At 44.1% G+C, this 24168-nt stretch overlaps 1 protein-coding gene across 3 annotated transcripts in view; it reads left to right on the top strand.

Moving 5' to 3' along the window:
- Nucleotides 1–20444, top strand: part of LOC147008568 (uncharacterized) — a 37840-nt gene extending 17396 nt beyond the window's left edge. For all 3 annotated transcript variants that reach the window (XM_085864222.1, XM_085864221.1, XM_085864223.1), the window contains exons 7-11: nt 11473–11588; nt 12551–12627; nt 12815–12931; nt 15626–16182; nt 19457–20444. In XM_085864222.1, the coding sequence (XP_085720348.1) occupies nt 11473–11588; nt 12551–12627; nt 12815–12931; nt 15626–16152 (837 nt within the window). In that variant the 3' untranslated portion in view covers nt 16153–16182; nt 19457–20444. The remainder of the gene's footprint in view (nt 1–11472; nt 11589–12550; nt 12628–12814; nt 12932–15625; nt 16183–19456) is intronic.
- The last annotated feature ends 3724 nt before the right edge of the window (nt 20445–24168 follow it).

Genomic DNA, 24168 nt, shown 5'->3' with positions numbered 1-24168 from the left:
TTATTTTCTGAAGTTATTTAATTACTCATTTTAACATTTTCAAACACAGGGGGTGCCCTGCTACAAATCGTCCCGCGATTCGTCGTTTCACATGTCCGTCGTCAATTTATTAAGGAAACAAAATCGCAATCTGTTGAATAATTTCGCACTTGCGTTGTTTTCCGACTGAAGCAGAGGGGATCGATGTAACCTCCGCAGTGTGAGAATGGTTTCTAGCTGGATGTCAAATGAAATAAGAATTGTGACCGACCAACCAATATCGATCGATATCTTGGCTTGCTGCCGCTAACTGTTCAACTTATTTAAAAATTATTCGAAATTAAAGACGAGGGCTGTGCAGACTACACGGCGTGATGCGCGGTGCGCATGCCATGCCATTCGGATAACACGGCTTGTGCTGCAGGCACGGCCGAAGTTGGCATGGTGACCGAGGGAGCTCTTTGTGAGGTCCTGAGGTCCCATGTGGACACTGCAGTGGTTTGCAGCACGTGTCAGGTTTCGTGGCATAAAATATCTGTGGTAAATGTGCCTGGTTCTATCATTGCTCTCGCTGGTGCCTGGTTCTATCATCGCCTCTCGCTGGTGCCTGGTTCTATCATCATCCCATCGCTGGCGTCTGGTTCGTCGGACCACATCTCGATGCTGGCCTGATTCGCTCGTGTCAGCCAAACCACACGAGGTGGACAGGTCCATGTCCTTCTGGGTATCTGTGTGTGTCTGTCGGTGGGCCTGTCTTTAGGTAGTAAATTGTTAAGTGCCTTCGCTGTACATTATTTGCCTTGCATCTCTTATGAGTCGTGATAACTCTGCCCTTACGTGCTTCCCTCCTTCCCCACCTACTGTTAATAAATACCCTATTTGTTAAATGTATCAGCTCGTTTTTGTGTTTCTTTGATTGGTTTAACACGGTGTGTGTTGGGGAATTAGAAAGGCCGTTGTTGCCGTAGTGGTGTGCATTTGGGACCGACGGAAGCTCGGTGACCATCCGCTCGGGTCACGCACGGGTCGAGCGCACATACGGCTCATCCCGGACGAGTGCCGTCGAGGGTGTGAACACTCGGTGGCTCGCCATGTGGGTCTAGGTATTTTGAACTTTGGCAAATAACCCTGTACCAGATGGTGGAATTATTGACGATTCACAGTCCGGTAAGGGACCCGTACCCTCGGAGTTTTCTGAAAGGTACGATCTAAATTCCGGGTGTTCGGCAGAGTCGACCCTACTGCTCCACCTAGCGGTCGTGCTCGCAGCCGATACCCGGCCCGCAACAGTATTGTTACGAATCTGGAAGCCATTTGCACACAAACAGACAGCAGTCCCGAAGCTTAGTTATTTCGATAAGTATGTGTTTATAGTTAGAATCCTTCCTTCTGTCTAATGGGAGTTTCGTGTGTGTGCTACGAGTTATTTTAGAGTTTATACATCAACTACAACAACAACAACAGCGGACCGTCGCCTCGCTCCACCGTCGCCATTACGCACGTGGCCTTAGGTGAGGAGGTAAGCGGAGCTACAATCGCCTCAGCTCCAACTCTGCCCAAGAAAGGTGGGAGTTGCCCCGCCTACCGTGGGCCTGTCCAATGAGGGACGGCTGGCGAATCGCGCGATGCAACCATCCAATCAGGAGGCGAGTGGCGAGGAAAGAAATTCCTCCAACCTCAAGAGAGGCAGAGTGATCGGCGCGTTCTGTCTGGGTCTGCCTCGCCTGGTGTCGCCTGATCAGGGGAAGCTTTTTCGGGCTTGATCGCCGGTCGCCTCGTCATCTCTCGCCTCGTCCGCCTTTGTGCTGGCTGGCGTCCGTCGCTCTTTCCCTCGTCCCTGGTGCTTGGTGCTGCGTTGGGCGGTGGGTTCAAGTCCCGCCACCGGACAAGCTCGACCAGACCGCACGAGGCGGACAGGTGCAAGCGTAGACTCTTGCCCTCAGCTTTCCTTCCTTCCGAGCTGAAAGGCCAAATAAAGACCCATGGGGTCCATTTCCTTTGGGTGTATGTGTATGCGTGTGTGTCCGTGGGCCCCGTCTGTAAGTAGAATTGTTAAATGCTTTTCGCTCACTGTACATTGCATATTATATTCGTGATTAAGTCTGCTCTGTGTCTCCCTCCCGATTATTATAAATAAACCCCAAATGTTAAATGTACCAGCTCGTTGTCTGTGCTTTCTTTCATTGGCGTAGCACGGTGCTTATTGAGAATTAGGGAGGCCGTTTGTGCCATAAATTGTTCATTTGGTCCAGCGCGACTTTGGTAACTTCCGCTCGGTTCCGCCGGATCCGAGTCGGTGCCTTCGATCCGAAGTCGATCTGAACAGCGACTCGGTTCGGACAAAGTCAGCCCAGGGTGTGGCTTCCCCAGTAGCTAGACAGCGTGAGTACTTAGGTAAATTGGAATGGACAAGTGGACCGACCTCACGCCGTCAAAATATTGGCGATCACGGTCCTTTAAGTGACCCGTCGACTCAAGAGTTATCCGGGGTGACGACCTTTCAATTCCGGTGTTCGGTAGGAGACGGCCCAACTGCTCCTCTGGCGTTCGTCCTCACTACCGAACCCGGCACCACAACAATATGACATCACGTGATCCATATTACACATTACAATGTGCATTTCTTTGAGTACATATCTTGTTAAAAGTGAAGAACAATGACAATATACAATCGGTATCAGATTTGCCTTTTTCATGTAAAACAAATCTGTAATTATAAACACAGACGTTTTATTCAAACTAATACACAATATGCATTTTCGAAAGTTAATAGTGGTCCCCTGGGGAAAAAAGGGGGGGGGATACCCTTGCAGTGGCCCTGTGTACCCCCATATCCCAACTACGGTACTTCCAGATACCTGTCTAATTCTATTTTAAAACATATACATTGACTCTACTGTCAATACTATTGCAGGAAGACCATTCCATACATTCACCACTCCCTGAGTGAAAACCCTTACCTTACCATCGTCCTAACTGTTTTCTTCTTTGCTCATAAACTGTGACCCCATGTCCTGTTGGTGTTCTTTCTGCTGAAAAGTTATTGTGCAGTTACTTTGTCTATCCCATTCATTCTCTTATATCACATCTCCATCATATCCCATTGTAATCATCTTTCGAATGTAAAAACTCCTGTCTCCTTCACCCTTATAGCTGAGTCCAGTTAGGCCTGAGATCAATCTAGTTCTACACTGTTCCCTCAATGCAACTATGTCCTTCCTCAGATGTGACCAAAACAGTACACAATGTTGCAGATGTTATGTAGTTCCGTCAAGTCGTGTGCAACTTCTGGTGACATTCATGATCAGATTTCTCCAAACATCCCTACCCTACACTGTTTCCTGAAGCTCTGGCCGAGACAGCTTGGTTGCAGCCTTTACCCCATCCATCCAACACATACATTCTCTGCCTCATCCTCTTCTTCCCTCAACCATACCCAGCATCACGGTTGATTTCTTCAGACTTCCGTTTTCTGCACGCACGATGTGTCCAAAGTATGAGAGTTTCTGTTTCAGCATTAGCATTTCAAATGTACACGGTGGTCTCGTTTCACTGATTTGTTCGTTCTTCCTGCAGTCCATGGAATTTTTTTTACCATTCGTCTGCAACACCACATTTCAAAACTGTCAATCTTCATCCATTCTTTCTTCTTCACTGTCCATGACTCGCATCCATACATTGCAACTGGGTATACCGGTGCATTCACCCACCTCCTCTTGGTTTGTATTGTCACTTTTTTTTCCCAGATCTTTATCAACCCTGACGTTGCTGTTCTCCCCAACGCCAACCGTCTATTAATTTCTCCTCCACATTTCCCACTCACTTCAATCATAGAACCCAGGAAGCTGAAACTTTCCACTATTTCCACATGGTCATCACTTAATCTGAACACATCGATCTTCCCAGTTGACAAGATTTTCGTCCTTTTTTAGGATTCAATGAAAACCAGCTTCTTCATTTTCCTTCTTCACTGTTTGCAACAGTTTTTCCAGATGTGGCCTTCACTGTGTGTAATTCAACGACTCACCTCACAGAAACTACTTCCTGTACAAATTCCTGTACTATGTTAACACCACCTCTTTTGATTTATAAATGATCCCCCTCCGATTACAACCAAAAACCCTATTTGCTTTACCTATAGCTGCCTGACACTGTGCTGCCTGCTTTACCTCCCATATCTATTACCACCCCAGATCCTTCTCCTGTGTGACACGCTCCATAATTACCCCTTGCATCCTGTAATCTCTATTTTCATTATTCTTCCCCATCCCCAACACCTTACACTTATTTATGTTAAATTATATCCCCAATCTTTTGCTCATCCATGAAAATATCAATACTTTCTTGAATCTGATCACAACACACCACTGCCACCCCACCTCCCCCCCACTATCCCACAATCTACTCTACATCTTAGCTTTGTGTTATCTGCAAATTTAGAAAGCTATCTTAACCACACTGTCCAAATAATTTATGTAAAATAATAATGATCCTGGTACTGATCCCTAAGGTACCCCACTACATACATCCTCTCAGCAAGACAGCAAGACATCTTCCCACTCACAGCCACTCTGCTTCCCATTAACAAGCCAGTTTGCAATCCATTTAGCTACCTGACCAGCCACTCCACAAGCCCTCACCTTGGCTAACAACCTCCGAGGTGGTACCAGGTAGCGGCTGGCCTTCTTAAAGTCTAGAATCTAGTTGTACTATATCCACTGCACTTCTCTCATCCACCTAGGCAGAAACTACTTCATGGAACTCCAATATTTGTTTGACAAGACCTCCCTTTGGTAAGTCCGTGGTGACGACCTTTAATTAGTCTGTATTTATTTAAATTGTTGTTCCTTAATTAACGTTTCCAACAACTGAAGTCAAACCATCAAGTCCATAGTTCCAAAATTCTTCTCTGGATCCTTTCTGAAATGTTGGTGTTACATTTGAATCCTCCAATCCTATAGGTTCCTGTCCTGACTCCAGTGAGTTATTAAAGATATCGGATAACATCTCGCTTATCTGTTCTGCCACCTCCCTCAATACCCTTAGATACATATTGTCTGGCCCTGGAGCTTTATCATCCTTTAGTTTTCCTCAGGGCTGGAAGGGTGGCCCAGAGGTATGCATACTCACCTCTGAGCTGTCTCACCTCGTTTTAATCTCGGCCCAGCTATAAACTGTCATCCTGGTGTTACACAAGCAGGGTGATACTCCCTGAGCAAGGGTGCTCCCCTACCTCCACCTCCTCCACATAGATACTCTCTCCATGTGTGTGCCATCCCTCGGATGGACGTTCAATGGGTGTCCCGTCTGCCAGTGTTCGTTTGTGGAATGTGGATGTTAAAGACCCCACAATGTCCTTTGTGACATGTAGGCAACCTATCACCGGCCCCCTTGCCAAATTCCTGCCCTAACTACTGTTGGGAAGGCACCAGCAAACCATCCAGTATAACCCTTGCTCAGGGAGCTGCTTCAGCAGTACTGATGCTCTGTGAAGAGTACGGTACAGCAGGGACAGAGACGGGGACAGAGAGAGAGACAGGGACAAGGACAAAGACAGGGACAGGGACTTCCTAGCTTTTTCTTTTCTTCCTCCACTCCTACATGAATCTCCTCAAGAAGCCCTTGTTCATTTCTGAGATAGATACTCTCAGCTATTGGAAGTTCCCCAAACTGTTCTTGTGTAAATATTGAAGCAAAACAACCACCATATTTAATAAGCCTGCCATCTCACCATCACCATGCACCGATTCTGTGCCATGCACCAACAACATAACCTCAGTCCACCTTCGGTGGGGGGAGGTAATAATGTCTCGCTGTTACGTTTAACATTTTTGGCCATATCCTTTTCGTCCTCTCTTTTGCCTTGCCGATTTATTTTTTAAAGCAGCCTTTGTATACACCATTATTGATGAGTCGTACTCTCGTCCTGTTATTTTGTACTTTCTGCTTATCCTTAATGTTTTCTGCTTGTCTAATAATTAAAATTTGTCATCCAGCTGTCTGTCCATTTGTCTGCATGTTTGCGTTGTTTGCAAAGACCGCTGGGCTGACAACCACCAAAATTGGCACAGTTTGTATTGTATTTGTCCGAAGGGTATTTTCATCCACCACCTCAGCCTTTAAAGACCCGAAACACCCTTGAGACCACACAGACCCATAAGGCCCTTTACGACCTCGAAGACCCTTTAATACCTTCAATACCCTGAAGACCCTTTTGACTCCTAAGACCCTCAAAATCCCTTGCACCCTTCAGACAGCTTGGACCTTTGACCATTTGGAGCTTTAGACCTCTTGGACCTTTTTGACTCTTTTTACATGCTTGAGAGTTTTCGACCCTTTCGACTCTTGAGACACTTCCTACAACTGGAACGTACCTTTTAGACCATCTGGAACCTTTTAGGCGCACCCACACAAACATCTGTAGTCTTTTTACAAAAGATAAATGATACATTTTTCAGTCAGTAATGTGAAAATTCGACCCACCCTCTGGGTGGGTACTCTGTCATCTGTAATAATTAATTAGTCGGGAGGCTGCCAGGAAAATTGCCGAGAATTCTTTTTTTAGAAGTTATTCTGTGTACCTGTACACTTTAATATACACCCTGCAAAAATTCCTTTGTGGGAGGAGAGAGGAGAAGGGTGGAGGTGGGAGGGAAATGGTGGAGGTGGGAGGAGGGAGGGGAAGGGGTAAGGTGGGAGTCCGGGGGGGAGGTGGGGTGGGAGGAGGGACCCGGCATTGCTCGGCAACACCGGGTACCTTTGCTAGTCCCTAATAACACTGCTCACCTCTCTGCTCATCCACCCTGGTTTCTTTCACTGGACTATTTACACGTTACTGGAATACACCTCTGTACACTGCACATTTGCTCCTTGAAGGTTACCCATTTATCTGATGTTGATTGGCCTCTTGTTAGCTTCTCCCAATCTACAGTATGTATTCTATTGGCTCTCTCCTCATACCCTCAAAATTTGCCTTCCTGGAATCGAGTAGCCTTACTCTACTATCCTGAACTTTAATTATTTTGAGACTCCTTGCACACATTATGTTGCGTTCACTTGATCCTAAACGCTCTCCCACCTCCACCTCCTCCACCATCTCCATCATTATAGAGGGAAATTGGAATGCAATCAGAAGCAGCTTCATACGATATGGAAATTGTATGATCTGCATTTTTCAGCTGCTTCATCTCCAGGGCCTTGTCTCTAATATCTCTCTATCATTTTAGCTGAATGGGACACAATCATTTTCTTTTCACAGTCTATGGATCCTAGGGTCCTGAGTTCGAAACCTGTTGGCTGCTGAATTAACACCAGGTGGGGTTGACTCAGCTTGTCATCCTACTGAGGTCGGCAAAATGAGTAGCAGCGTACTGCGAGAGGGGTACAGCATCAGTGGCACAGCTGTGCTTCCAAGAAACGATAGCTACCCAGCAGCCAAGCTGACATACACAAGAACAGAGTTTTCATCTGTGCAACCTTGGAAAGGAGAGAACCAACTGACATGCTCGATGAGCATATGATTGACAACTGTCCTTTTTGTGGAACTATCATGACCTTTTCACCATGGCTGATGAAGTATTCATTCAGTCTTTTCTTAAATAGAGAGGATCTACAGCTTGTGTTCAGCATATCAGTTTCCAACAACCAATCTCTGGATTTAGAATGGAGCACACTTAGGAAAATGATCGTGTTTTTGTCACGAGACACTTTGTCATCAATATAGGTTATTGGCCATCATTACTCAGAATGGTTGTGTCACATTGTTGCTGTGTACCGGACTGTTTAAATATTGTTTTCATGCATGACTCATGGTACCTAATGGCGGATTAACACACGGGCATGCCGGGCCCGTCTACAGGGCCCCAAGCTCAAGGGGGCCCCCGAGCTTAATGTGGGTTCCGGGTTCAACGTGAGTCCCTGGCAGAGGTAAGGGTCATGTATGAACCCATGCAATAACATGGGGCTCCACACAACTAATCGTGGTTCACATTCTTTTGAGACAGGGCTCCCGAGGATGGGGTCTCGCTTTGCCAATAAAACACATCACCTTGTGAGTGGTAATAAACACAGCGCGAAGGGAATGCTCCATCTCAAGGAAAGCAAGCACTGTGACGTAATGAATCAATCAAAAATGTTTTCCCTGATGTTTAACTGGTTTCCCTGATGTTAACTACAGCATTACAAAATTAGAGGGTGAGGTTAGGATAGTAGAGAAAGCAAGTGGAATAATAGCTTCGTTTAATGTTTACAAATGCAACAACAATCACAATAAACACAATTTGTGTAATTCCGAATGTGAATACATATCGATATTGTTTAACAAATCCACACCACAATTTATGTTACGATCACAAAACACACCCTCATTAGTAAAGAGACGAACCCATGTGCACGGCGGAACGTTGCCATTTTTAAAATCAGAACACCTGTCCCAAGGATGAAATGAAACTACCCCAGCGGTGTTGGGAAGCGAGAAAAGCTCAACAATAGGGGGAAATCACCTGAAATTAACTTTTTTCGTTACAGAAGTGGCAGAACCAGAAAAGGGTCCTCGGTTTTGTACATGTGCTGAGGTGTGTTAATTACCAATCAGTTTGCTATCGCTTGCCAAGCCAGCTTTCTTATCAACAGTTTCATGGGAATGCTTACTTGAGTGCTTAAGCCACTTGGCGAGTGCTCCACAATAAACTTTTAGCTTTTCCACGAGTCTCGTTTATGTATACAAAAGAATAAGAAAATAAAACTCTTGGTAAATGAACGCACTTCTGAAAGTGCAGGGGTGTGTTCCATGCCCAATCAGCTGGTAGAGCACTCTCCAAGTGGCTTAATCACTCAAGCAAGCACTCCAATAAAACGGTTGATAAGAATGGTTGGCTTGGCAAGCGATAGCAAGCTGATTGGTAATGGAACACCTTAACATGGCATTTTTTTTCCAAGTGGGGAAAAAGGCAAGAAAACATCGGAATTCCTCCAGATATTTTGTAGTCTAGTCAAAAGCAACATCGGCTCAGCGAGTGCGAAAATAAGACGGTCCTCTTTTTTTTGGATGAAAATAAGACGGAGTCCTCTTTTGTTTGGACGAAAATAAGACGGAGTCCTCTTGCTTTTGGATGAAAATAAGACGGAGTTCTCTTTTGTTGGAATGAAAATAAGACGGAGTCCTCTCTTTTTTGGACGAAAATAAGACGGAGTCCTCTTGTTTTTGGACGAAAATAAGACAGAGCCCTCTTGTTTTTGGATGAAAATAATACGGAGTCCTCTTGTTTTTGGACGAAAATAATACGGAGTCCTCTTGTTTTTGGACGAAAATAATACGGAGTCCTCTTGTTTTTGGATGAAAATAAGACGGAGCCCTCTCTTTTTTGGACGGAAATAAGATGGAGCCCTCTTGTTTTTGGACGAAAATAATACGGAGTCCTCTTGTTTTTGGACGAAAATAATACGGAGTCCTCTTGTTTTTGGACGAAAATAATACGGAGTCCTCTTGTTTTTGGACGAAAATAATACGGAGTCCTCTTGTTTTTGGACGAAAATAATACGGAGTCCTCTTGTTTTTGGACGAAAATAAGACGGAGCCCTCTCTTTTTTGGATGGAAATAAGATGGAGCCCTCTTGTTTTTGGACGGAAATAAGACGGAGCCCTCTTGTTTTTGGACGAAAATAAGACGGAGTTCTCTTCTCTTGTTTTTGGGACGAAAATAATACGGAGTCCTCTTTTTTTTTTGGGACGAAAATAAGACGGAGTCCTCTTTTTTTTTTGGGACGAAAATAAGACGGAGCTCTCTTTTTTTGGACGAAAATAAGACGGAGTCCTCTTGTTTTTGGACGAAAATAATACGGAGTCCTCTTGTTTTTGGACGAAAATAATACGGAGTCCTCTTGTTTTTGGACGAAAATAATACGGAGTCCTCTTGTTTTTGGACGAAAATAATACGGAGTCCTCTTGTTTTTGGACGAAAATAATACGGAGTCCTCTTGTTTTTGGACGAAAATAATACGGAGTCCTCTTGTTTTTGGACGAAAATAATACGGAGTCCTCTTGTTTTTGGACGAAAATAATACGGAGTCCTCTTGTTTTTGGACGAAAATAAGACGGAGACCTCTTTTTTGGACGGAAATAAGATGGAGCCCTCTTGTTTTTGGAAGGAAATAAGACGGAGCCCTCTTGTTTTTGGACGAAAATAAGACGGAGCCCTCTTGTTTTTGGGATGAAAATAATACGGAGTCCTCTTTTTTTTTTTGGACGAAAATAAGACGGAGTCCTCTTTTTTTGGACGAAAATAAGACGGAGCTCTCTTTTTTTGGACGAAAATAAGACGGAGCCCTCTTGTTTTGGGACAAAAATAAGATGGAGTCCTCTTGTTTTTGGATGAAAATAATACGCTGTGTCAATACGTTCCACCCTGTATGAACACCCTGGAGAACACCCTGTATGTGCAATAGTCAATACGTTCCCTGACACGTCGTGGAAATTGGACCCTTCTAAAATAAAATTTTCGGAGGTTTTTCAGGAGATATGGCAGAGCAGGCCCCATGATTATTCATATAGATGCATCAATCTAATAAAATAAAAAATTAGGTCTGCTTTCCACATTAAACTATGTGCAGTCCATCCATAAAGTGCCTTTTTTGCAGTGTGGATTCTTGACTTCCACAATGCCTCCTTAATGTCGCCCCTTTCTCTTGATGCAATGCTGTCCTTTACCCAGATTGCGACTCCTCCTATTTTATCCTTCCTATCATACCGATACACCTTGTAGCCTTCTAATCCTGTCCTCCAGTTACTGTCCTCCTTAAACCATGTCTCACTTACTGCAACTACATCGTACTCCTCGCAATCTACTTTGGTCTCAAGCTCTTCCATATTATTATTATTTAAACTCCTGGCGTTAGTATCGAATGTTCTTAACTTTTCCCTTCCTATAGCTATTTTCTGCTGCCTATTCCCACACAGTTCCTAAAATACCACTCATGTATATATGAGCATGCTTACTCAATCTTCATGCAGATTATTGTGATTCTACTGTTTTCTTTACAAAATAATCACTCTTGGTGGCTTCTTGCTCATATCGGAGACGAATGAGGGTTTTCTTATTTTTTTCATACAGTATGTGGCACAAGGTTGTGGGGTAGCATCATTGGTTGAGGGCATGGCTGTGCTGCTGATGCAATTCCCTCTGCTGGTTAGGCCAGGAATTTCTAATTTGTCCATGATGTTGGAGATAGGTTGCCGACTCTTTGTGAAGGACACCGTGGAATCTTTAACATACACCAACTAATGTGAGTAGATGGGACGCCCAGTTTAACGTCCATCCAAGGGACGGCACAGACATTGATGAATCACGCTGCCAGTGAAACACCAGGATGACAGTTTATAGCTGGGCCGAGATTTGAACCCATGCGAGACTGTTTGGACGCGAGTGTGCATGCCTTGAGGCCACCTGCCAGCCTGCACTAATGAGGGTACTCTGCATTCTGTTTCTTCCCATGAAGTTCTTGCAATACATCAGCAGCAAACCTACCTATCGGAGATTCAGCAGCTTTGATTCACAAGCAGGACTCAGCCCTGATGCAACAGAGGTCTCTCCACCAATATATCCACCCTGCAGGTATGTTATCGAAGTTGAAGCAAGTCCCATATATCAACCTGACAAGGACCGCTTGAGATGTTCGTTTTTTTTTGAAACAAGAAAAGTACATGCGTTTTGTCTGCTTTCAAAACCAGCGGCAAAAATCAAGGCTTCTTTTGGGATACTCTTGGTGAAATTTGAGTTATCAAACCATGAATATGCCCATGGTTTGTTTTTATTTAAATTGTTTTCCTTCTGAACCGACAACAACTAGACTATTGTTCCTCACTATCCAAAGGTTTTTGTTTGCATAAATTTTATGCTCAAAATTTATATTTTTAATATTATTGACACTATTGTTGCCGTTCAATGCAAATAAAGTGAGATTGGCACTCGGTAGAGCTCATAACTAGTACTGAACAGTTTACGTTTTGTATCCCACTGAGAGGCTGGATCTACATCCGAACCTCAACAAAAATCTAATCAGTTTGTTCTTGTCACCTACCCAAATCATACCCCAAGTTTTGTCATAACCCAACCACAACTTTCTGAGATATCGTGCTATATGTTGCTTTTGGCCCTATCTCTCTAATATGAAGAATCACTTTCAAAATTCTAGTATCCAAATCTGGATCTTCACCAAAATCTAATCAGTTTGTACTTGTCACACACCCAACCTGTCCACCAAATTTGGTCTGAATGCGTCCACAACCTTTTGAGATATCCTGCTTACAGACAGACACCGTTAGGGGTGAAAACATAACTTCCGTCCACCTTCAGTAGCAGAGGTAATGAAGAATTGTTTGGTATTTCAATAAAAACTGCATTTGGTTCATCAAAACTTTTGTCATTTTATAAACCACAAACACCCTTTTCATCCTTGTGGAAATTACCCTCAGAAAAACTGCAAATGTTAAAATTTTTCGATAGGTAACCTCAAAAAAAGACAATTAAGAAGACCAATGTGATGAATGCTGTTGTTTTGGAATGTTTGGGTTCAGGTGCCAAGTGAATCCAGCAAATGCTACTTTTCATCAGGCCTACATGGAAGATCAAAAGAGACCTCAAAATTCATCAGGTGAGTTCCCATTGCCTTGCGTTTGCTCAAAGTTTCGAATAGCACGCATCATCTTTGTATTTTTAAGAACTCTGTTGGGAAGACCACAGTGGCCTATAAAGAGAATGGAAACTCTTGGTACAAGATTGCTGATCTAAGCTTTTCCATTTGTAATCAGAAACTGGCTTCATCCTTGTTTTGATTGCAGAAGTCCAAGGTACTGACGCCTGGCTGAAGTCATGCGAGGTTACCGAGAGTCAAATGAACGGGGGGCAGTGGCCTTCGGCAATGAATATCAAGCAACCCTTTGATCTGACATGGCCTGGTACTGTTGGATAATCTTCACAAATTTTATGTTGTATCTATTGTTAGTGACTGATATTGAATGCCAGTTACTGATGCTATTCGCTTGATAGGCAATATTCCATTTGCAATGTCCTGGTGTATGAAATGCATCAGGTATAAGATTGTGTGAGACTATTTGGTTCACTTAACAAATTTAAAATCGCATTGTTGAAAAAGCTAGATATTCCACATTATATTCAAATGAAGACCAAGAAGGAACCTGAATAAGTAAAGAGCAAAGAAGGAGTTATCAGGAGGAACCTGTACAGGATTTGGGTTTCAGCTGCTTCTCCACAACCCTCAAACCCATCCAGGCACAGCAAAGACCCTTACAGGAAAATTTCTGCTAGAATTCACTTCTCCTTACAGAGATAGACAACGAAAGGATACATCGCAGTCTCGTAGCAAACTTGGGTTGTTGTTCTGTGGACTGATCATCGCGTAGAAAATTTATACTGAGGCTCCACGCCTCCACAGTTGCATTCATATTATCCCATTTGATTCCGCATCCCACCTACAAACAGGCAGCAGCACTTCCCTCTGCTTCAGATTCTGGTGTAACTGCAGGTTCTGGTGGTACATGTCTTTCAATCCAGGCAAATCTCGCAATGTTCCTGTCTCTTTGGAAGGATCATCAAATGAACATAACTATCGATGTCCACAATCAACCAATAGAATAAGTTCCGTCTCTCTCTCAAACCTTGCCAAGACAGACCATATATCAAAGCTGGCCCCAAAGCCAGAGACAGACTGGGCATCTTCTGTTTTTCGAGTCCTCCTTTGATAAATCTATGCTTCTCACAGTGCACTCGTCCTTTGTCGGTAAGGTCTCATTTGAGTACTGCTTTGCCATCCGGGCTGGGCCTGACACATTACACCTTCCATTCCTGGATATTATGGAATGCAAAGCTCTTAACATCATAGACATCGCTCACAGAGAAGCAGTAACATAGGGTCTGCTGCTGTCTCATCACAGACAGGTCGGTGGCCTCTGTTTTATATAGCTTCTTCTCCAGTTTTGCTCTCTCTTTGCTCTTTCATCACTCCATTCCTTCCCTGTCCCTCCAGGTCATACATTCTCCCAGCAGTTCCCTCCTTGTAAAACTCCCAAAATGTAGGGCTACTTCTCACTTGCATTCCTTTTCCTCTCCCCTACCACTTTGGGAACCTCCTTTTTCAGTGGATTCAATCTCACTCTTCCTTTCCAGAGCTTCATATTCACAGTAAACTACCTTCTCAAGTCATCCTCCATCCCTACCCATGGTATTTTCTATTCTGATTAGTTCTCCCATACCTACTTACATATTTTAAGCTTGTCAAGTTTCCACCCCTCTTCTCTCTTTCTCCTTATTTGTTTATCCTATTTTGTGGTCCACACATTGCTTAATGCTCCAGTGACAGTGTGATACCCACTAACCATTGTCATAGCACTCTTCCATGAGCTTAGACTTTATATCTTCTGATTTTGATGTACCATACTCTGTTACAGAGCGTCGGTGCTGCCGAAACAGTTTATTGGCATGGGTTATACTGGGTGGTTTACCATTGCCTTCCCAGCAGCAGTTAGGGCAGGGATTTGTAATTTCGCCATGGTGCCAGCGATACCTCACCTACTCTTCACAAAGGACACCATAGGATCTTTAATGGCCACCAACTAATGCCGGCAGATGGGGCGGCAGTTTAATGTTCCTCCAAGGGACAGCCCACACAGTGATGAATTACCCTGCCTGCGAAATACCGGAATGACAGTTTATAGCTGGGTCGGGATTCGAACCCTGGGTGGACAGCTTTGAGATGAGTGTGCATATCTCCAGGACATCCTGCCAGCCTCGACTTTATATACCAGTTATAAATGAGAGAAAAAAAACCCCTTTTTGATCATTAAAAGTCCCAAGATTTTCTGATTATCATATTAAATTGAAATTTATTTGTTAAAATTGAATTATCCACCCAAATGGCCATTTGTTATGATGACGATGATTAATGAGTGTTTCGTCTAATGGAACTATTGTGCAAGCTGATAACAGTACCAATATTTCTCAAAAATGGTGGTCCATGGAGATTATTTTGTGATGCACGCAACTTACCGAAGGTGGATGGACGTTATGTTTGTACCCCTGTCTGTCCATTTGTTTGTCTGTCTGTGAGCAGGATATCTCAAAAAGTTGTAGATGGATTCGATCAAAACTTGGTGGACAGGTTGGGTGTGTGAGAAGGACAAATCGATTCGATTTTGGTGAAGATCTGAATCCGAGAACTTTAAAAGTGATTCTTCACCATTAGAGATGGTGCCAAAAACAATATATAGCATGATGTCTCAAAAAGTTGTGGACAAGTTATGAGAAAACTAGGTGGATGAGTTGGTTAGGTGACAAGAACAAGATGATTCAATTTTGGTTCAGGTCCAGATCCAGATCCAGATCCTACATGTCAGTGGGATACAAAACATAAACTGTTCAGCATGGTTGCAGGTATGCGCTCTATCAAGTGTCGTTCTAGTTTATTTTGTGTTATTATGGACAATTTCCTTCGTGCTTTTATTTTGAAAAGCCACAAGTCTGTCTGGTGTTTTTCGAGTAAATTAACCATTTGACCATGTTTGATATGAATTCAAATAGTTTGCACATTTTGTTCAAGAGGTTTTGCAAGTTTAATGTGCCATTTCTCTATGCAGGTCCATTGACATCAGTGGAGGTTCAAAATCCACTTTCATTTGCTCCAGAACCTGCAATGCTTGACCTCTGCAACTTGTCACCGGTTCAGTCCTGTGCTCCACCCATGGTGCAGATACCATGGCAACAAGACCAAATGGACACCGATGCACTCTTTGAATTGCTTGGAGTTTCTAGTGTCTTTGACACACAGGTTCCTCCCCAACAATCTTCTGAAGACTGGAAAACTGCAGCTGGGCTATGCACGCAAGTTTCCTCAAACAGCAACCCTATAGGGGACTTTTCAACCTCCGCCAACATTCCTTATGTCTCTGCCCTGCCACCCAATACTGATGTGAAGAACCTGTCTGACCAAACTTGTCTTGACCTCAAAATGATGGACGTTAACCTGACACATTTTAATTGGATGGTAAGTGATGCCACACTGCATGTACCAAGCATGCAGAACAATGAAGATGAAGGTCAGAGGGTGGAGAAGAGTGAGTACACCAACCTGGAACAACAAATGCCTCAGCATTATTTTCCATAGAACTTTCCCAGACAATCTTTGGAGCCACAGGTATCTGACTTTTTTGTTCCGTTTGCTTTGTTTTATCCAAATATCAATATCCAAGTGTTTATCATGCACAGTTTGTTACTAGTACTATGATGCTGCAGAGGGCTTTGTCAATCTATAGCTTGTACAGTGCTATAAAATAACGAGAACTGACACTTTATAACTGCTGGCAGTGATCGATAACTGGGTACCAAGACGTCCCGTTTTGATACAACCTATCTTCGCTACAACCCCGCTTTGATAAAACATGGGACTGATGAGTTATGGACTTAGTAAAATGCTGCATTCAATCTATTTATTACATACACAGTTGACTTTCTTGGGGACGTTGTCGGTATCGATTTAATTGGTATTTAAATAACCTGAACACAAAATCATAAATGTTCGCAGCATGGGTCCACCGGGTAAAGCGAGGCTCCAGTGAGTCTAAAGAGGCCCCACGCGTCTCTCAAGGTTTTTTTGTTGTTGTTGATGGAAGTCGCCCCAAACAAGGCATAAAGTCACTCTCGGTAAGGCCTAGGTCACATTTGCTCTACGGCGAGGATACGGCGGCCGTACGCCCTCTGAATTGACAGAAACGTGCGGCGGCCGCAGAGAAACTGAGGTGGCCTCAGGGAGACCCTATGCCATTTGGCTATATTTTGCAGGCCGTAGGGGCGCCGTGGAATTATAGCGCAGAGTTATAACTTTTTTCATTTCTACGTTTGCCGTAGCAATTCGACAAGCCAAGCTATGACGTAGATGTGTTCCACGTCGACCGAACGTAGGGCGTACGGTGGGCTTGCGTTATTCGTGCGGCTGCCGTAAGCTCTTCTCAATGAAAAATGAATTTTCCCAACCTCCAAAAAATTACGGCGGCCGCACTATTTCCACGGTCGCCGTACGGTGCACTCTTCTGTGTGACTACCTGCGGGCAACGCAGGGTCGACGCACGGTTCCCCTACGCCCGCCGTGCACCTACGTACGGCCTCCGTGGCAGTCTGCGTCGACCGTGCGCTACCGCTCGAGATCGGAGTATAGATGTTTGCCTATACCGTGGTGCCCCCAGAATCCCAATTTAATTCGTTCCAGGAGGCTGTTCGGATTGCAAAAAGTTTGGATTCCAAAACTATTTTCCCAATAAGAAATAATGGAAAGTGAATTAATCCGTTTCTGGACCCCAAGAAAACCTGCTTTCAAGACACTTTCAACTGAAATTACCCATGTTTAAGGTAAAATAAGATGAGTAAATGACCTTCGGTGGCGGTGTATGGTATGTAAACTGGTACAATCACCACATCCAAAGGTCCACACAGGCTTGTGCTCCGGCCTAGGTTCTGATCGCTCGCGCACTCTGCGAGAGCACTGCCCCCAGGGCAGCTCATCAAACATGATGCCCGCAGAACCACAATCACTTTCATCAAACGTATCGGGCTGACGTAATCATGGATATTCCAAATTACAACTGGTTTTGCTGTGAAATTCAATCCTTGCCCGACAGTCCGTCACACCACGTGATCAGATTGCTTTTTTTGTTATTAATTAAAACACAAGATTATTAAAAAAACAAACATCACAAATGAAGGTGAAAACATGAGGTAAGGCCTAAGTCACATTTGGCTCGGCGACCGGAGGGTCTACAAAATGTACGGGCACTAGCAATTATAAAGCGGCCGCAGTATTTCCACGGTCACACAATGTAGCAGTCACATATGTTTTTAGCAGCGTCTCGCATAGCGAACGCTGCTCATAGAGAGCTCGGCGTTCTTCTTCCTCTTCTTCTTCTTCTTCTTCTTCTTCTTCCTCTTCTTCCTCTTCTTCCTCTTCCTCTGAAGACAAAACCTTAATCTCTCGGACTCGGCTCTTGTATATACAAGATCCGGATCGCCTTAAATACTGAGCACATGTACACATCCTCACATAGACGGTGCCTTTTGAGAGCGTCTATCATGAACTTTTAAATATATTCGGACATTTGCTTTAAAGTTTCGAAAAGTTCACGTTACTATTTAAAGATTATTCCATTTATCTTATTGTAATTTCGTAAATACATTATATATTTTGTAAATACAAGATATATCGTAAATACGTAAATACATTATGACGGGTTTCGCTATTGGCTTAATGAAGGCACGTGACGAAATATCGGAAGTTGTTGTTGTTGTTTTAAAAAAAAAATTAAAAAAAATTTTTTTAGCCGACAAAACCTTTAGGTTTTGGACGCTGCTCTTGGACACATTTGTCCTTGTTATTTTTCGGGTAGCCGCACAGCGTATTTATAAATTGCGGAGACCGAAAACATGGGTGTGCCGTACGGTCTTTGATTTGATGTCGCACGGTGACCTTAGGGTGTTCCTGCGGCGGCCATAGAATTTTGAAGGCAGACGCAAGGCGACCGCAGGGGGACCCTAAGCGATGTCGGAGCGAGAACATGGAATGGATCAGGACATAACAGAACAAAAGGAACAGAAGAAAGAAGGGTGGTGGGGAGGAGAAATGCAGCAAAAGCAGGGTTGAGGGACAAAATAGAGGAAGACTTGGAGAAATAAGCGATGTGGTGAAGAATGAGGGCAAGGGAAGGACACGGGGTGGACATGATTGATACATCCACAAACTCTCACAAAGGAAAAGCTGGAAGCTTGGAAAGAGGGGTGCTTGGGGAGGGTGAACTGGGGTAGAAAGAATCATTGTTTTGGATCATCGTTTTGGATGGGGGATGATCTGAGATGGTGGTGAACAGCTATCTTGAAGACATGGAGGGAAGAATGAGATTTAAGAGCATTCGGAAGTTGATCCACAGGTGGAAAAAAAGAGGAATGAATGAGTGGAGGTGAGCAGTTATCCTGATTTTGGGTGTTTCATCAGAAGGGGGTTGATGGTGGACCTCGTGCTTAGAGGGGTGTAACTGGGAAGGCAGAGCGTGAAAAGAGCAGAGGGTGCAAGACCAGAAAGGAAGCTGTAGAAGACAGAGAGACCACCAACCTCTCTGTGATATTAAAGTGATAGGCTCATAGACTCAGCTTCAATGCAGGACATTCCAATGATTTATGATGGCCATGGTTTCCACGGCATCAAGCTGAGCAAGTTGTGAGGCAGGGGCACGTCAATTTAACCAAAGGACTTTGGAGGTAGCATTTACGGGATAGTTGTGCACCAGGAATTAGCAATTACACCAATGATAAGTTTACCTCGCATATTCCTGTGTACAACTTTTGTTAATTGTAACTGTAAACGAGAATAACATAAGGATGACTGCTGTCACTTTCTACCATTGAATCCCTAACCTTTTTTTTTGCAGCATTCCAAGATTGGAAGACCTGAGCATTTTCCACCACGGGAAGGCTCCAGAAATGCAAAGAGGCCAACCATCAAGGAAATATTCTGCATGTCCTGGAAAAGACAAATGCCACACCTGGAGCTAAATGATTACTGCTTATCGTTTGTGTGCTGCTGAATTTGTATTGAGTCTGGTTAGAAGCATTTCGACAGTGGTTCGTCGGATTTCCAGTGACATATAATTTAATTTATTTTTAAATTAGTTTAAAAGACAATGTAACTTCCAGTGACATATAATTTAATTTATTTTAAGTTAGTTTAAAAGACAATGTAACTTCCAGTGACATATAATTTAATTTATTTTAAGTTAGTTTAAAAGACAATGTAACTTCCAGTGACATATAATTTAATTTATTTTAAGTTAGTTTAAAAGACAATGTAACTTCCAGTGATATATAATTTAATTTATTTTAAGTTTGTTTAAAATCCAACATTTCAAATCTTAATGTTATTTTCACCATTTATTTGTATGTTCTCACCATGAAAAAAAAAAGCATTTCTGGAATTGAATTTGGTTGCTGTGCTTTACGGCATCTCAGGTTCTATAGCTTTCTGCTACTTGTGGTGATGTGTTATCAATTCTAGCAATGTGTGCACATCTGTATTAAAATGATGAATATACTAATTGTTCTTATGACTCGGTGACTTTGTTGTTTGAGGGCATAGGTGAGATGTTATCGAGATATTAAAAGGGGTAGTCGTATGTTTATTATTATCATGATTATTTTTTTTTGTATACGTAGTTGAGGCTCGTGGTAGAGACGGTACAACACTGAATGCATCAGGACGTAACAGGCCAAAAGGTCGAGCAGAGAGAGGGGAGAAACATCAACAGCAGAGCCAAAGGCCAAGACATATGGAGGCAGCCAAACAATGTGTGTGGGTAGGAATGGAGGGAAGGAGAGGATGAATGGGGTGGACAAGATTGATACAAAAGGAAACTTTCAGGAGGGAAGACTAGAAATTTGGAAGGGGGAGGAATTGGGCTGTGGAGTGGGGGGGGGGGATAATATGGGGCCGAAAAGACCATGGTTTTGGGATTAAACGGGGTAGAAAAGATCATGGTTTTGGATTGGGGACGATCTGAGAGGATGGTAAACAGCTGTCTGGAGACCTGGAGGGAAGCATGAGATTGAAGAGGATGTGGAAGTTGGTTCAGGTTAGGTCAGCAACAGGAGCATGTGCTGGAACAGCACATCACGTCCACCTGGCCATCCCCCAGGCATATGCCTGACCCATCCCCATCTCCTTGAGATGCCGATCAACCTGCTGCAATCACAAGGAACGTGGTTGGCCTGTTGGCCTCCTCCACTCATGAGCCTCCTTCACTGAGAGAATCTGGTGAGCAGGATCAGCATCAGGAAAACAAGCCACATGTCCATACAGCTGCAGCTGACGCTCATGAACTATACAGGTAACAAATCTCATCGAAGTATCTCTCAGCAACCGCTCGTGGGACACAAAGTCCAACCAGCGACAGCCAAGGATTCTCCAAAGAGACCTGGTGCTGAAGGAGTTAAGTCTCCACCTCAGATCCCTGGTCAGAGTCCAAGTCTAACATCCGTAGAGCAAGACTGGAAGCACCAAGGACTTAAAGACTCGCACTTTCATCCTGCATCAGTACTGACAGCGCAACGCCTCATGATCCAGTGAATCCATGACTCCCCAGGCCCGACCCAGATGTTTATTGACCTCTTGCTCACATCCAGGGGAGACATGAATATCACTGCCAAGGTAAGTGAATCTCTCCGTCACCTCAACATCTTCACCACAAACAGGTACAGACAAGATCGCAGTATCCAAGATGTCATTGAAAGCCTGGATCTTAGTTTTGACACAGGAAACCCATAATCCCAGTGGCTCCAATTCCTCATTCAGCACCTCGAGGGCCCCCATAAGGATATACAGCGTCTCTGCAAAGATGGCTGAATCATCTGCGAAATGAAGGCCAGAGATCTTGATATTCCCAAATGATACACCGCAAGTTGACCTCTCTAATATCCTTCCCAGAATCCAGTCCATACAAGTGCTGAAACGTGTGGGGGCCAGTACACACCCCTGACGAACTCCAGTAACAACTGGAAATTCTGTGTTTGCCCTCATACGAGCCTCCACAGTGTATACAAAAAAAAAAGAGTTGGAGATGCAACCACCACACCTCACAGCATTCTCAGTTCTCAGTTCCAGAGTGTAGTTCAGAAATCAGATTGATCAGTTTTCGTGGCACCCCATGAAGACCGAGAATCCTCCAGAGGGTATCCCCATTCACTGAATCGAATGTTTTGAGATGAACATAGACTGCAAAGAGCCCCTGTCGAAACTCTCTTCTGCATTCAGTGAGGACCCGAAGAGCAAGGATACGGTCAATTGTTGACTTCTTCTTTGGTGTCAAGCCCAACTGCTCTGGGCACTGGTTCTCAAGCAGATGGTGACGAACCCTATCAAAAATTATCCGAGCAAAGACCTTGCCCGGCACTGAGAGCAGCATCACCCTCGGTAGTTGTTGCAGTCCTGGCAATCACCCTTTCCTGTGTTTTAGCAGAGCACAGAACTGCATGCAACGACTTGACTCCAGCATTTCCACCAGCCTTGAGAAATTCAGCATTGGATGCCACAGATCCCAGCTTTACCCCCCTTCAACTGATTCACCACCGCCTGCATTTCTACAAATGAAGGTGGTTCACAGTTGATTGGAGGGTCAGCAAAAGGGATAGTTACACCCCTGATGTCTAACTCGACAGCTGGTGGATCAGCCTGGTACAGCCGTTCCAAGTGATCGGCCCAGCAGGTCTTCACTTCAGACTCCTCTGTCAAGATCCCACCACACTCCGCTTTAAGTGCAGCACACCGAGTGATGGGCTTGGAAGAACGCAATGCACTAATTCCTCTGTAAGCAGGATGAGAATCACTTGACCACAGGTGATGCTCTACCCCCTCACAGATTCCTCACATATAGGCCTCCTTGTCTGCCCTCTGCACATGTGCGGTTTTACGCCTCAACTCCATGAACCATTCAGCTCTGCCATTAAGCCTGGCCCTGCAATTCTGGTCAATGGTATCCAGTGTCCCTTGGGAGACAAAGTTCTTTCTTCTTCGCCTGATGGAGGGTTTCAAGACATCCACCGGCAACATCAAGGATGGTAGTCTTGAAGGCACTCTACAACTCTTCAGAATTCCCCAAAACACCCAGACCCCCCCCCCCCCCAAATTGGCCTGTTCGCAAACTCCTCAGCTACACTCTCATCCTTGAGCTTGCCAATGTCCAGCCGAGGCTGGGATGGTACCATTCTTCTGGATTTAATCTGAAACTTACAGAGTTGCTACAACAAGCCTTTTGTAGGTATTGGAGAACTGAGCACTTCGGTAGACCCTGCCGTCCTGAATAATCCTCCATTGTTTGACCAGCTTATGCTTTTGTTTAATAGGTCTGAAGAGAGGGAAGAGGCTGTAGCCTGCCTGTCTGCAGGATGAGGGATGTCACGGCAAAGGGTGGAGTCATCAGCGAATCGATAAAGAGGATTTTCCAGAAAGTGTTCTTTTAATTATTCTTTTTCAATGAATTATATGTCATGGATAAAATTGGTTTGAATTTCCTTAACTGATGGAGTGTAATCTCGATACAACTGTGTGCAGGTAGTAGTTGCATTGTTGAGTAAGCTGCCTTTAAAAGAATATTAAGCTAGGTGTTATATGTGCTTGTAGTCTGACAGAATGATGCAGTGGGAGCACATTTACCTTTTGAGCTGTCTCGTCTGGATTTCACTCCCAACATGACTTTCAACTGTCTCATCAGTGCTTTGCAGGCAGGGCGTTGGTTGCATCACAAAGTGGGCGATGCCTTGAAGTTTACAGATCCAATATTCTTTCACGAAGAGTCGGCAAGGTATGTCCGGCACACTGGCTAGCTTCCAAAGTCTTGCCTCCTAAATTTGAATGTCAGGCCTGGCCAGCCAGTTCATGATAGATTTTCCTCAGCTAACCCCACAAGAAGGTGAGATTAATTGGGGCGATTAAACAAGTAATCATAGTGGAGAGTAGTGTTCCATATAATGTGCTTGTATTTAAGAGTAAGCTAATGGGCTAGGATGTTTTTTTAAGCCTAATTGATGATGCTCAAGGTTAATACGAGTTCCTTACAAGGAACGTCAATGCATGATTAAGAAAGAGAGATCATCAGATACATCATCCACCTAGTTTTTTTTTTTTGTTTGTACTGTCAAGGTTCGTATGAGAGCTAACACACAGAATGTACAACAAGGGGAGCAGGACACAAGAAAGGGAGGGAACGAAAAAAATCTATGGAATGGACACGGGATCTGTGGAAATGAGAGGGTCGGGGTGGGATACACAGGGTAAACAAGATGGACACTACAGGGGACTTTCACGAAGGAAAGCAGGGAATTTGAAGGAGGTGGGTATGGGGTGGATTAGTGGGGGTAGAAAAGATCGTGGTTTTAGATGGGGGAAGATAAGACATGGTGGTGAACAGCTGTTTTGAAGACCTGGAGGGAAGAGTGGGATTGAAGAGAGTGTGGGAGTTTGTTCCAAAGGTGGGGAAAAAAGAGGAATGAAAGAGTGAAGGTCAGCAGTGATTCTTGATTTTCGTCGTTTTACCAGAAGGGGGTTGCTGGCGGACTTTGAGCGCCCTGCGGAAATATTGGGGGAACATATCTC

The sequence above is a fragment of the Eptatretus burgeri genome, chromosome 18 (genome assembly GCF_056783735.1).
Source record: "Eptatretus burgeri isolate ZD-2024b chromosome 18, Ebu_testis_v1, whole genome shotgun sequence".
NCBI lineage: Eukaryota > Metazoa > Chordata > Myxini > Myxiniformes > Myxinidae > Eptatretus > Eptatretus burgeri.
The sequence above is the reverse complement of the archived record's forward strand: the minus strand, read 5'-3'. Positions and strand labels throughout refer to the sequence as shown.